General features: G+C 39.3%; 1 protein-coding gene across 4 annotated transcripts in view; it reads right to left on the reverse strand.

Moving 5' to 3' along the window:
- The window catches only part of LOC144050046 (ephrin type-A receptor 6-like), a 69,737-nt gene extending 55,638 nt beyond the window's left edge, over window positions 1-14,099 (reverse strand). For 2 of the 4 annotated variants that reach the window (XM_077562935.1, XM_077562931.1), the window contains exon 1: window positions 469-1,022. Coding sequence is in view for 2 of the 4 variants with exons in the window: in XM_077562931.1 (XP_077419057.1) it covers window positions 469-550 (82 nt within the window). In the remaining 2 variants the exon portion in view is untranslated. Of the gene's footprint in view, window positions 1-468; window positions 1,023-6,347; window positions 6,498-13,885 lie in introns of those variants that run through there. The other 2 variants (XM_077562934.1, XM_077562933.1) reach the window with 2 other exon arrangements.
- Between the last annotated feature and the right edge of the window lie 1,545 nt (window positions 14,100-15,644).

The following is a 15,644-nucleotide window of genomic DNA, read 5'->3' on the forward strand; positions in this document are numbered from 1 at the left end:
AGTGTATCTATGCAGGTGCATCTCAATTATATGTATATGTCAGTGTCACAAAAGAAACAATCCAAATGATTTTAATGTATTAATAGGTATTAATTGGCCAATGCGAAATCCCTTGTATTTTCCTATTTAATGAATTTGCCCGAGTTTCGCTTTTTGAATTAACTACTGTAACACATTTTCTACAATATTCTAATTTATTGAGACGCACCTTATACATTAGCCATGTAGGCTACCGTAGCCTATATGCACACATTATAAATTATGAGTGAACCATAGTGTAAAGAGAAACATAAATCATTGTTAAATGTAATCATGCGTCTCAGCGGGATTATATAACATATAGGCTATAGCATTATTTATGAACTAGAGACTTGTTACGGTAAATTAGTCTGTTTGTGTTTTTGTTGTTTTATTTGAACGGACTTCAATGGATGTCAATACGGTGCAGGACAGGACACGTGTTCTCACCTTGATTTGAGACTCCTTGGTCGGCCAGGTTACTTTTGGCAAGCAGGACCAGGAGCAGGCAGTATTTCCCACAGGAGAACATGGTTGAGTCAGACAGGTGAGCTCTGGAGCCGCTAAAGCCGCGCTCGGAGCCCTCAAAAGACCCCTCCAAAATAAAAGCTGCGGGCTTTTACATGAAAAGAAGCCGTTGTATCCACGCGCACGAGGTCGTCGTCGGGTCCCACACGACACGAGTTGTTGTTGTTTTTTAGTTTATCGCTTGTCGCCCATCTGGAGCTCCAGGTGGAGGCTAGCCAACAGCCGATGGAAACGCGATGCCATTGCGCGCGCAAATAAAAAAAGAAAAAAACAATACTTCGGTGGAGCAACTTCCACAATAAAAGAATTGGCGGGCTCGTACGGAGTCTTGATCAACGGCGAACTTTTCAGGGCAAAGTAGCGTCGGTCATTTGAAGGAGTTTATCCAAAAAGTAGAAACAAGCTAGAGGCAGAACAAGGAAGAAGATCCCGACTTACCGCGTCTCTCTCTTTCTCTGTCTTTCTGTCTGTCTGTCTGTCTCTCTCTCGCGCTCTCTCCCTCCCTCGCTCTCCCCTCTCGCTCCCTCCACACGAACAGAAGCGAATAAGTAGGCTACAAACGTGATGTTATTTCCTTATTTCGATGTCGTATTTTCTGCTTTACAGCACGCAAATAATTTAATCTAGACACAGTGGGTTTCTATTTGAGTGAAGGATGGAAATAATAATCCAAATGTTTACTTCCATTTTGTAGTTTTAGAGCAGGGATGTGTTTGGGACTGGCACATTTGCATCACACATGTTTGCAAAGCTACACGTGCACATGCCGCGATGTCCTTGCAAGACAATTAGTCAACTTGCTTTCCAACGGAGATTCAATCATCCAATAGTAAATTCTAGAAAGTTGTTGTGCTTCTTTTTTGTGTGCAAACAGTCATGTGTGGTCACCCAGGAGTAAAAACGCAGTGCTGCATGTGAAGCCACGCATGTGATTCTATCACCAGCGTCAGCACACCGTCAAGTTAGAACAGAAAATATATTTTGCACACGCACACACAATGTCAAATTAAACTGGTGATCAAGTATATGCTTAAATAGGACCTTTCCCAAACATTTCTATTACTGCTGCTTGCTAAACAATCGAATCAGATCATTAACAGATAAAGATAAAGTGACTGTTTGTTGTGTGTCGGGATAACGGCACCGCACTGACGAAGAAGCATTTAGTCAACATTTTGATCATATCAGCAGTGACTTTGGTCAGAAAACAAGATAAAGATTGACACATGCATCTCGACTTGTTTATGCCCACCGGGCCCTTCCTGCCACAGAGTAACCCTCACAATGTTTATTCAAGCTTTGGTTTCTTTATGCCATTTTGGTTTAAGTTCCCAAAAAAAAATTGAGACTTTTTTGCTGAGGTTTTTCTTTTTTGCGTAATTAATGTTAATTAATTCACAGTTTCATTCCTATAATATGATCATATTCACTAAAATATCCAACTATTATCTTTGCCACTTATCACATTTGTTCCAAACATACCCTTTGTGGCAACTCAGGGAACATTTGGACTTTCAGCACCAGGGACAGCGGCACACGGCAGTAGAAGAATTTGGCTCAAATGGACCTTAAAGTGGACATATTTTAACTGCCGACACATTAAGTGTGAAATCAATGTGTCTCTCATTCTTGATCTCAGGGATATTTCAGACGAAATCATTTCCCTGACATGTTATTAAGACACCTTGGAACAGTTTTAAATAGTGTGAGAAAAAAAAAAAAAAACGAAAAATTGTGCTCAACCCTCTCCATGGTGTACCTGCTGTTTGAGAGACTATTAGCGTGTGGTTAGGTACTGTAATGGTCAATTCCAAGCCAATTAATTCCTGCTGTGTAGCATACCTACATGCTGTATTCATTCAATTCTATTTTTGCTCTTAAAGTGGCTGAGCAAATGTATGACTGGATCTGTGCATTCGTTCACAGCATTGCACTTTAACTGATGTGAGAAATGTGCGAATCGTCGTGATCAGTAAAGACATATTTCCAGATGTTTTGTAAATCGTGAATGAAATTTGATAAACATACAGCCAATGGTGCTTAGTGGAGGATGTGACAATTTCGATTTCAAACGAGTTTTCCCATCGCAAAAGAGAACAAAATAGCCTTTTTCCTCACAAACAAAAGAAATAGGCACGCCGCCAGTTGATTTCTGTGGAGGCTTTTTTTGACTGCGGAAACAGTGGAGTTTTTTTTTAAATTTTTTTTAGGCTTGCTACTGATAATGCTCTTAGCAGACAAATATTGCAGCCCTCACTAACTACAAGCAGGGATTTATTTATTGTTTGGGTGCAAAGCGCCTTTTGTATTTGTATTTCTATTGAGTTGCCTGCACACCTTGACCCCATATTGTTCTTTGTGTTCAGACTGTATGATGAAAAATATACCGGAGTTTATATAGTGTTTTAATACAAGCATAAAGTATTAATGCAGCCCTACGGGTTGCACAAGCCAGAGCAAACTATAGGCCGGTCGCAAGCCCGGATAAATGCAGAAGGTTGCGTCAGGATGGCAACCGTCTTAAAACTTTGACGGACAAATTTTGAGAGTTCATCCCAAGAAATCCCTATCGGATCGGTCGCGGGCCTGGGTTAACAAGGACCGCCATCAGCACCGGTAACTTACAAGGTGCCAATGGAAATTCAGCAGTTGTGGGTCGAGGATAGCGGAGAGGTGGAAAGCAGAGACAAAAATATCTGAATGTTTGGACTGTGATAGGAAAAGCTAGGGATTTGGTTGACATGATCATTAGGAGAAAGGTAGATATATTGCCTGTTCAGAAGACCTGACCAGTGAGGCTAAAAGCTTAACTCATTCACTCCCAGCCATTTTCACTGAAGCAACCCCCTTCGCTCCTGTTTTAGTGGATTTTGACAGATTTTGCAAGGCCCACAGAATATCGTGGTCTATTTCTATAAAAACATAAAACGTACCAAAAACAAAGATTAGAGTCTCTTCTTTCATCAGGAAAAAAAAGTATATTTCTATCCGTTTCCGTTCTGCAGCAATTAGCATTAGAATATAGCTAAGTGTGTTCATTATTCACAAATCTGTTTTAAAAACTGTGGGTAAATGAGCTTTGTTGCAACATGGCCCTGGTTGATCTCATATACTCTGCTGCCACCTGCTGGCCATTTTTGTGATTACTACCATTGCTTCAACCATTCTCTTCAGTTCTGAGACTGCATCAAAGCCTTCTCTATGCTCTAGCAAAAAAAAAAAAAAGAAAGAGGAAGAGTTAGTTAAGAATGTCCTGGAAGTGAAAAGAGTGTGATGAGGCTGAAACTTGAAATCAAGGATGTTATGGAAGTATTAAATCAAGAGAAATTTTGGATGGAGCGAGACAAAATGGATCCAAGGAATACTGACTGCAAGTAAACATAGATTGAAGATTTTGAGCTTCAATGGGTTCAATTTCAAATCCAAATATACTCAGTCTAACTAAAAATAAAGGAATTGGCCTCACTGTTCCAATACTTATGGATTAGAAAATATATCTTGGGTTTTGCACTTTGAAAAAAGGAGCAATGTCAATCATCAATCCTGCCTTCCCCAGCGGTTGAGAGTCATTTTACATCAGCTCGCCAAAACCCTTGTAGCTGAAACTATGTCATACCTTTGAATTGAAATTGGATCCGCCTGCTCCAGAATTACACAAGCGTCTGCACCTGCCTATTGCGAACGTCTTTCTCATACACTGTTGTGTGGGAAGCAGTTGTTGACAAGACAGCTTTGCTGTAATTGAGCAATTCAGGAGCTGTGCGAGACATCTGCAGCGCATTGTAGAGCAAGCCACTTCATACAAAAGTCAACGGCCATATTTGCATTTCCATAAGGCCGTCTTATTCTCTGCACGGGAATAGAATCGCAAATGATTCGAATGTGCTTATCCAAAGCAGTTGTGTTAACACGTGGAAACTAATCAATAATGAGGGTGTTGAAAAAAAACAAGCACGTTTCGTTTTCTTCTGCTGACATGCCAATATTGTACTTTCACTGAAAAGAACTTCAGAAGTCTTAGCGTGTTGTCGTTTCCATCACAACAATTTTACATTCAATCCAACACGACTTCTATGCATAAAGTTCCACTCATGGTCATTGTGAGAGACTTGAAGAATAAGATCTTAACCCTGGAGAACCCAAGAACCCTTTTCTTCTTTAGAAAATTATGACTTATACATTAAATGACTGCTATAAGTTCACTGAACACCAAAATATATGTTTTTTCAATTTTAACCCTTGTTGCTAATTTATCAAAAAAAAAAATATATAAAACATACTCCTAGGCATTCTGCAACATGAAATGAAATAGATTAACAAAAAAAACAACACAATTTTACCATCTGATGGTTTGCTGAGAAGATGGTTTTGCTTGGATGGATTTCCAGCTCAACAAAACAGCATGTTGCCAGCCAACTTGTCACCACCACTCTGGCTCATGTAAGTGCAATATTCATCCACTAGATGGCCCCATGCAGGGGTCAGAAGTGGCACTCTGGACTTTTGAAGTTAAATTTGTAAAAAAAATAAATAAAAAAAATTGTTATTTGAGTAGCAGAATTTATAGGGGCCAAATTTGACCCCGTGGGTTCTCCAAGGTTAAATGACAATAATTAAGCTAATTATTGGTTTAAACTGTGACAGCTGTAAGACATAAGTGCAAGATGACCTGTGACAAAATAAAGCTTTGGTACTATTACCACTCAACTGCTGACCATACCAGGCTTCCTTCACTTTCCTTATTCACTGAAGTGCACCATGAAGTGCATGTACTACCTGATTATTACGGATTTCATCGGCTTGTCAGCTGATATCTATATTAAAGAAGCCACCCGTCCTCTCCCCCCCCTGCTCCTTCTCCTCGCTCTGTCTTGCCCCCTCGCTGCGTCTTATTCTCTCGCTTTACAGCCTTCGTTCATCCTGCCTCCCTCAGCACCTTCCTCTGCGCTTCTTCTCCTCTTTCTTCCTTTTCCACAAACAAGCCATTCCTTCCCCTCAGATCCTCTGCTGCAGCGCCGAGGCACCTGCCCACACACTTTTTACCCTCAGTCCATCTTATTCTCTTCTATATGAACTCTCTCCCTCTCGCGCCCGCTATGCTGCCGCTCTTTTCTGCCTCTCTCTCGCTCTGAATATTTCATGATTTGGTGGCGAAGTGCTGAGGTGAGGAGCCTGTCTAGAGCTTGCACAGCACAAATATTTACGCTCTGAACTGGGCTTAGTTGAGTGTCGGGACAAACTGTGAGTGTGTGTGTGTGTACGTGTGTGTGTGTGTGTGTGTGTGTGTGTGTACGTGTGTGTGTGTGTGTCGTCTATGTAACAGTGATTACATGTGACATGGCTCCCAGAGGGGAGCGAAGGACTTTGGTCTCATCATACATTGTTGATGATACAGCTCCATTTCACCCTCTCTGTGATGACTTTTTATAGATAGATAGATAGATAGATATTTACTCACTTTTGCTGTATGGTTAATGCCTTTATGGGTTTATAAATGGCTGTATTATGGGTTATTTTGAGGGAACAATAAATGTGCATTGTTGCACACTGACTCTTTTTAATGTGTCAAAGTGCCATTTACTTCAATAATGTCCATGGGGGGAAAAAAGGATAAATTATTATTATAAACATAATATACATTTTGTGTTTACAATTCCCTTTGTGCCTCAAATTATTATTATTATTACTAAAATCCTTTGCCCGTGTGCTCTGATCACTGATATGAAGTGTGCTGTTAAATACCCCAAATCCAACCTGCCTTCATTGCTAATTCGAAGGCGTCATTATTTGAAGTCACTGACCCGATCCATCAGAGTGATTCTTGCCGGGTCCCGCCCACGGACCACGCTCCCTCGGTGGAGCACTTCCCCCATTCTGCGGGCCCGGCGTCCCGAACGAGCCGTGACGTAGACGCGCCGCCGCAGCCAATCACAGGAGAGCTCGGCCTAAAGCTGACAAGAAAGTTGCTGTTAGAAATGTACTTTTTCCCTCCCACCTCACCACTCACTCTCATTGACATTTCCACTCGGCTACGGATCTAAAGCTTGGCCACGTTTGTTCTATCGGACGTCCAAAGATAAAGACGAGAAATAATGTCACTAGCTAGCAGACAGGTAGACTGACAGCTTGCTATGTAGCTAAATAGATGCTAACTGGTGCAATCAGACACATAGATACAGTAAATAGATACTAATATGGCTAGCTAGCTAGCTAGCTAGCTCTCCAAACAGATAGACAGACAGCTCCCGCTGTAGCTAGATAGATAGATAGATAGATAGATAGATAGATAGATAGATAGATAGATAGATAGATAGATAGATAGATAGATAGATAGATAGATAGATAGATAGATAGATAGATAGAAGAACAGCTAGCTAGCTAACTAGATAGACAGCTCAGCAGTTAGCTAGCTAGCTAGATAGACAGCTCAGCAGTTAGCTAGCTAGCTAACTAGTTAGACAGCTCAGCGGTTAGCTAGCTAGCTAACTAGTTAGACAGCTCAGCAGTTAGCTAGCTAACTAGATAGATAGATAGATAGATAGATAGATAGATAGATAGATAGATAGATAGATAGATAGATAGATAGATAGATAGATAGATAGATAGATAGATAGATAGATAGATAGATAGATAGATAGATAGATAGATAGATAGATAGATAGATAGGTCAGAGGACAGGAATTGAAGGTGGAGGGCAAAGAAGGCCTCACATTGGCAAATGTCTTTTCTATTTTGGCTGGCAAAAGTGAAGCTCAATTGCAGGTCTGGAGGAACATCAAAACACAATTAAGGGCTGACATGGAAGCGGTGATGCAGAAGAGTGAGGACACGCAAGGAGGAGTGGAGCTCGGCAAAGAGAGAAAGACAAGTGCGGGAGGCTCTGGGGAAGTTGACAGAGAAGCTCAGAGAAATAATTGTATTTTATTAATGGAGAAGTGATAGAAAAGGAGCAATCACTTGGATGGCATGTCTTGCTTTATGTGTGAGTAAAAAGAAGAAAATAGTTTGGGTTAAGTTTATTACAGATTCATCACATTATAAAGTGGATTTACTTCCATCAGTGCAGATACCCTTGGTGGCCACTGAATGAATGCTAATGACATTGGTGATCCCCGGGCTTCATATTCTCACCACCTGCAAGTCTAAATGTGACAATGCCCGATCAATTCATGCTTGCTTTGCTTTTAAAGTGGAGGAAAACTTTCTATACCTTTACATGATTATTACAGACATGCCTTACAACGTACTAGAGTACCCAGTCCAATGTGTCTGTAGATGCCTCTTGTCAGCATTCTACTGGTCACATTACTCAATTGATATTCTTCAGACTGTAATTGATTATTGTCCCGCATCCCAACAAGAACATGGGTCATTTTGAGTAGCATCTGACACAAAATGGGTGGGTGAGCTCAGATCAACAAGGCTAACTCAGGCCTATTTCTTTTCACTGTATCTGGTGGGTTTATTGAGTCTTTGGAGTCTATTTTCAAGACCGACGTAAATCCTGTGAAGCGCGTAGCATAACTGCGCAGAGGCGGGTTTAGACCCGATGTTGGTTATTTTGAGAATAACAATCTGCAAGAGGAAAAGCTGCGCCACCGCCGATGATTTAATGGGTTCCATACACACTGATCATATCGATGAATGAAATATGATGGCATTCACTACACATATCAGAGGAGAGTAGAATCTGTTGGTCCACTCCTGAAACATATCCAACCAAATCGCATTACACCACCAACGCCCCAACTTAGACCTGCTTTTAGCCGAGCGGTCTAGTCTACTTTCTGTCACCTATTTGTCACGTGTCACCGGTATTTGTGCCAAATTATGGTGTAAAAGGCAGTGTTGTTTGTTCAAGCAATGGCGAGCTCTGATTTGACTCACAGTAAGAGCCAAGATTTCACATCTCTGCAGCTGTTCTCATTAGAATGTGTTTATTATCACACAAAAAAAATCTAAATAAAGACATCCGTACGTTGAGTTTCATAGCCATAAGGATCATGCTGCCCTTTTGCCAGGCTGAAGACTTTGATTAATATAACATGTACTTTACCTCCCTCCAGGTTGATATTTCAGTTTTCTTAAAAACAAAAAGGTCACAATTAACATTTTGTCAATGTTTTCTTGTATGTGTTTTATTTTGCTATCCCGGTAAATACTGTATAAAGATGTCGACATGACATAGCCACACTTTAAGAGTGTTGTGTCATGATCGTGTTCCAGGGTCAGCGCCAAATATCCATCCATCCATTTTCTGTAGCGCTTGTCCTCATTCGGGTCATGCGTGAGCTGGAGTTCAGCCAAGATGAATTTGGTTGCCAGCCGATCACCGGCACATGTACACAAACAACCATGCATTCCCACCTATGGACTTTTTTTTTCAGTTCACCTAACATGCATGTTTTTGGAATGTGAGAGGAAGCCAGAACCACCGCCGTAGTCAAGATTTTAACCCAAATCCTCCGCACAGTAAGGCCAGCGTGCTAACCACTCCACCACTGCGTTGCTCAAGCATGAACTAAAACAATAACCGATCTCCGATCCAATCAGACGATGAATCAATGTATCCTAATTGAAATGATAATACATTGCAAAAAAATTATAACATAGAGGAAAAAAATTCCCCAAAACGTTGACAAACTTCAATCCACGGAAAATGGGGGGAAACCCCGACACCAAGAAGAGACAAAATGATTGGAAAATATTAGATTGTTATATTTTTTTAATCCGGCTGTATATACTCACAAACCTCGGATTATTAACAATGGCAGCACAGAACGTCCCTGGAGTGAAGAAGACTCTGTTTGCTTTCGCAGTACTTCTCAATTATTTTTTGTCACGCCCCCACCCCCCAAGGAAGAAGAAAATATTGCATCCCCCGCCCCACTCAACTCCCCCACTGCAACAATCGCTTCATTTGTCTATAAAATCTCCCTAACTACACCTCATCATTGGAGCTAATACTCCTTGCGCACTCTGACAATGAAAGCACCACTGCCACCTACTGCAGTGGATGTGCAACTACAATTTACTCTAGTACGGCAAAAAAAAAAAATAAAAATGTTCACTGAGGTCACACTTGTCGCCCCTGGAATCGCACCACACACCCACAGGAGGGTGGGGGGGGGGAGTCTACTTGAAAAGGATTGCTTTAGTGTCTTATTTTGCGGTTCCGATCAATGACGTCATTAACCGATCAGCAAATAATTACATTGCAAAAAAACACAGATTTTGACAGACTGAATAGGTGTGCTGAATCATAAGAGAGTTCAGACTTGATGTCTGAATTCTAAATTTTCTATCCTTCTCATGGTCAGAGGACATTTTCGGTATTCAACTCGTTAGCTACAGTGAAGCGTCAAGGTGACACATCGGCTCTCCAGAGGACCAGATATAAAGTGTGATCCTCCCTCTCTGTGTCCCACTGAGCTGATTGCCTTTGTTCTAAAGCCCAGCGAGGCTTTCAGTCGATGTGCGACCAGATCTGGGCACCTGTTGTTTGAACATCGATCCTGGTAGCAGGAAGTAAAGCAAGATTTGTGGTTAAAGACTTTTGACTGTCGCTGTGTCCAAATTGCCCAGTAGGATGGAAAATACTTTCCTGTGATTATAGGATATGAAAAGCTTTGTGCCCTTCAAAACTTGAAACACAAATCATTAACTCATTCACTCCCAGCTATTTTCACTGAAGTAATCTCCTTCACTCCCGGCTGTTTTACTGGATTTTGACAGATTTTGCAAAACCCATAGAATATTGTGTTATATTGCTATAAAAACATGGAACCTACCAAAAGAAAGATTAGAGTCTCTTCTTTCATCAGGAAAAAAAGTATATTTCTATCTGTTTCCGTTTTGCAGCAATCAACAATAGAATGTAGCTAAGTTTCATCAATATTCACAAATCTGTTTAGAATCGTGGGTAAATCAGCTTGTTTTCAACATGGCCCTGGTTGATCTCTTAAACTCTGCTGCCACCTGCTGGGCGTTTTTGTGATAACTACCATTGCTTCAACTGTTTTGTGCAGTTGAGATGCTGCATCAAAGCCTTCTGTATGGTCTAGCATTATTTTATTTATTTTTATATAAAAAACGTATAAGTATGTCTTTGGGACACTTAAAGCATTTAAAATATAACATATGTATACGTTTTTGGGAGCAAATGAGTTCATCTTTGACAGACATTTTTGGCAACTCCTGTATATCGACTCCTGGATGTAAATGCTTTACAGGGATTCATCTACACTGTCTGTATGGTGCCCCAATTCCTGAATACAATCATTTTAGGCAATCTCTGCAACGTCCAGGATGTTGCCGTTATATGTCACAGCAGCTCTGTTTATTTAAAGTTGAATGGCAGAAACCACAAGGTAGACTTGTCCGTTTTGAAAAGCTCCCTTGGCAGCTTTGTTTCCCTTTGTTTGCGCTCGCTCCCTCTCCAAGCAATGTGCTGTGATGAGGATTAAACCGCAGCCTGGGTTTGATCAAGACGAGTCAGTGAGACCCGTGTGTCTGTTCTCTGGGGGGGAGCTTTAAATGGTGGCAGCAGGATCCTGCCCTCTCGTTGACCACATAGACAGCCGACACAGCATCTCTCAGCAAGCTCCTACCTACACCGAAGGAGTCAAGCTGTTCAATATTTTAGGTCTTGAAATAGGGAAGTATTGTGGGTGGTTCATATTTTCTATTTAAAAAATTATTCAATCATTCAGTACATCATCCATCCATGCTCGCAGGGCACCCGGAGCCAATCCAGCTCAATTTGGGTAAAGGCGAACCATAGAGTTAGCAGCTTAACAGGATGCCAGTTTGTTTGCTGAGCACTGCCAAGGGGCCCTTGAGCAATGCTCCAAATCCCAGACAACAGAGAGTACGCAATCCCTCCTCTCCGGCTAGCACTTCCTGATGTGAGCACACAAAAAAAACAAAAAAAACTGCAGCATATAAATGCGGTTCACTCGCTTGACTTCAGTGAGTTCGGGGATTGTGTGAACGTGAGTGTTGATGCTGTACTGTACGCGCCCTGTTGATTGGCTGCTGACCACTCCAGTGTGTGTTTCATGAACCTGGACAAGACAAGCGGTTATGAAAAAGTAATGGATATTACACGATATTTCAAAAAATATTTTTTACAGTACACTACATATTTCTCATTTTAAAAGATTAATAGGAAGTATCAAATTATTGTATCAGTGACTAAAAAAATGCAACCATGTTTCTATTAGGTTAATATTTCTTCCCACTTTTATGTTAACAATAGTAGGAAACATTAGAAGAAAAAAAAATATTGTACACGTAATTGTAAATTTAGATCTAAAATGTGCGATTAATTTGTGAATAATTGTGAGTTAATTATTGAAGTCATGCGCTTAATTGCGATGAACAATTCTAATCATCTGACACCTCTAATATTTTTGTGACTTTTATGTTATTGCAAGAATGAATTGAGTTTTGTTGAGTTTAGTCTAAGCTGCTTTGAACTAATTTTGTTAGAGGAATCGAAAATTTATCTCAGTTTTTCTCTATCACATGACGTTTTGGCGCTACAGTTTTCTTGTAAAAGATGGAATAGGTACAAGCTCTGAAAACTAAAACAACAGCTTAAAATGAAATAAAACTTATAACCAGTGTTGGGAACGTCACTTTATTAAACTAATAAGTTATAGTTACTCATTACTTTTTCAAAAAAGTAAGTAAGTAAGAGTTAGTAATTGAATTACTTCATAATAAAAAAAATCTAATAATTTTGTTTTATTTTTATATTATTATTATTTTTACTTTTACAATATACAATACATGTTTAAATATGGGGAAAATAATTAGTTAGATTACTCCATTTATAAAATTTACAATTAATTCATAAAACACCGTTAGTTTAAACGCCGTTATTCCCAACACTGCTTATTTTTATTTTTTATTTTTATTTTTTTTAGTTACTCATTACTTTTTCAAAAAAGTAACTGAGTTAGTAATTGAATTACTTCATAATAAAAAAAAATCAAATAATTTTGTTTTATTTTTATATTATTATTATTTTTACTTTTACAATATACAATACGTGTTTAAATATGGGGAAAATAATTAGTTAGATTACTCCATTTATAAAATTTACAATTTATTCAAAAAACACCGTTAGTTTAAACGCCGTTATTCCCAACACTGCTTATAACGGTATGCCCATGGTTATAAGGTTAAAAGAAAAGCTAACACTAATTCTCTTAATTGCTAATATGCTAGCTTTCTGTGAGCAAATATTGATAGTACTGACCTATTGGGAGCTACACACACCTCTCAATTGCGACTGCACAAACAAATTGCTGTAGATGAGTTTAATTCTAATCAGATCTTCTTACTACAGTCTTTCTACAGCTAATCAATGGAATTGGGCTAATCTGGAGGGTAAAAAAGGGCATTTGGTGTAAGAACTGTGCCAAATAAACCACGCATACTTTCCTGTCAACATGTCAACCTCCTCTTCTCTTAATGATCCTCTTTTCCTGGTTATTGTTTCACCTTGCAACAGGTGGAAAGTTTTGAAAAGCTGGCACAGATAAGGCTCGCAGGGAATAATTAAACACCGCCTAAGTGTGTCACTAAAATCTCCAAGCACCTTTTGATTATAAATTTATTATTCATGATGATAACTGAAGTACTTGTGTAGAACCATTTATTCGTATGCATTATTCATGTGAATGAGCTGCACATAATGAATGTGGCAAATCAGCAGCAGCGAAGAAGAAGTGTCTGTTTATGTTTTCACTCTCATTCTTTTGATTACACCCGTGCTACCCCCAAGGTACTATTTTTTTGCCTGATATAGTGTCTTGACACAAATTAAAACATAAAACAAAACGTTTTTTTTTTTTGTTTCATCTCATGTTTGATTTCAGTAAATGTAGGCTGGTTGTGTTTTTGCGGTCGTGTGGAGGAAAAGCAAAGAAACATCAACTTGTGGTTTTGTTTGTTGTCTAAAAGTATGTTTTTGTACCTTTGCGATTTCAAGTTTTGTATCTTGTAAAACAAGTTTTTTTCCCTCAGTCTTCTCGCTTTCAAGGAAACATTTGTAGGATTTAATTATAAAATGTAAAGACGAATTCCCAAAATAACACTTAAAAGGCTCATAAATGTATTTTACAATGAGGAATTCAGAAAGGATCAATCCAAGTAATCACTTTAATTACTGGAAATGCCAATTTCCTTTGCTCTCCAAATCTAATGTTTAATTTATCTTCAATCGATGCAAAAACCTAATACAAAATTCTTAAAATTCTGTGGTCTGATGAGACCAATATATCCTTATTTGGTTCAGATGAGGAGTACAAAGACGAGTGTGTCTTACCTTCGGTCAAGCGTGGCGATGGGGGGTGGAGGAACTTAAAGGTCTCAAATATCCACCAGCTCCATGATGTCATCATGGAGGAGCGGAAGAGGATTCCAGTGGCATCCTGTGATTATCCTGCGAACATGCCAAAGCCAGTTAAGGCAGAGCTGAAAAATAATGGCGGCCGCACAAAATATTGAGCATTTTCACTTGGGGGTTTACTCACTTTTGTTGCAAGGGGGTTAGCGATTAATGGTCGTATTTTGAATTATTTTTGAGGGAATAATACAGGGTGTCCATAAAGTCTCTTTACCATTTGAAAAATGTATTAAAAATGCAATTGATTAGATATTTTATTCAGATTTGTTCTATTGTATTCAGTGTTTATTAAAGTTTTTTATCACACTGCATTGGGTGTGTTTCAGGGATCCTGCTTGTCAAAGAGGTGATGTTGAATGAACCCCTACAAAATGGCTACCCATTTTAGGCGCAATGTGTCTCGGCAACGGTTTATTAAAACTAAATCGGATAGGCAGACTCAGCGAAACTACAGAACTAAGTATGGAAGAAATCCACCATCGCGGCCGTCAATTCGTGCATGGCACAAGAAATTTATGGAGACAGGGACAGTGTTAGATAAAGGAAGCAGTGGGCGACCTTTGACAAACAGGATCCCTGAAACACACAAATGCAGTTTCATAAAAAAAAAAATAAAAATTAATAAACGCTGAATACAATAGAACAAATCTATATATATATATATATATATATATATATATATATATATATATATATATATATGTGTGTATATGTGTATATATATATGTATATGTATTTAAAAAAAAAAAAAAAAAGGAGAGCAATGATGATGTCAAATCGAATGAACAATACTGAGCTCTCCCGTAAAAAAAAAAAAAAAAAGAACAAATCTAAATAAAATATCTGATCATTTGCATTTTTAATAATTTTTTTCAATGGTAAAGAGACTTTATGGACACCCTGTACATTTACACTGTCACATAAGCTGTATACGTTTCATTGTCTCAAAGTTTCATTTGTTCAATATTGTCCCGTGAAAAGCTCTAATTAAATACCTGCAGAAAAGTGTGGCGTGTTCTCATTTTTGTGAGATACCGTACAAGTTAAGTGCTCCGGGTTCCCTCAGTTCCCTATTTACACAGGAGTGACAGGGATCCATACAGCAGCATACTGTAAATGATTATACTGTACATGGTGTTTCCGTGGCTCTCGCGTGTATACACTGAGTTCATTTATGGTCCTGTGACTGTACACGCTTCCGACTGGAGTCATAGTAAATAGGTCTTCCTCGGTCCTCAGTCTCTTCTCCTCTGGGTGCAAGGCCTGAAAATGTATGTTATGGGTCTTGAGTGCTGAGTGCACTTGTGAGTTTCACAAGAACATCAAAACACAATCAAGTTGCGTGGATCCCTGAGGCTCGCAGCCGGGAGTCAGCACTTAGGGTAAGAGGGGATTGAGGGAGGACGGAAAGGAGTTGAAGGTATTAGGGCAAAAAGGAGAAGAATGTGCCGTTGGAAAATGGATGAATGGGGGAAAAAAAAAATGCTGTGTATAATTGATGGCTTTGTTGAAAACAAGAGGTGATATTTAAAAATACATCAGGAAAGTAACTTTGCTGATATTATAGCTTAATATTCATCCGGGAAAGACTTTATTTTTGACCCCTAAATGTTAACGCAGAAGCTCGTAGTGTCTTTTCTCCTCCATTTTGAAAACGGGCCTGATGCGTGGCAGTGCA

The sequence above is a fragment of the Vanacampus margaritifer genome, chromosome 4, assembly GCF_051991255.1.
Source record: "Vanacampus margaritifer isolate UIUO_Vmar chromosome 4, RoL_Vmar_1.0, whole genome shotgun sequence".
In the NCBI taxonomy this organism is placed as follows: Eukaryota; Metazoa; Chordata; class Actinopteri; order Syngnathiformes; family Syngnathidae; genus Vanacampus; species Vanacampus margaritifer.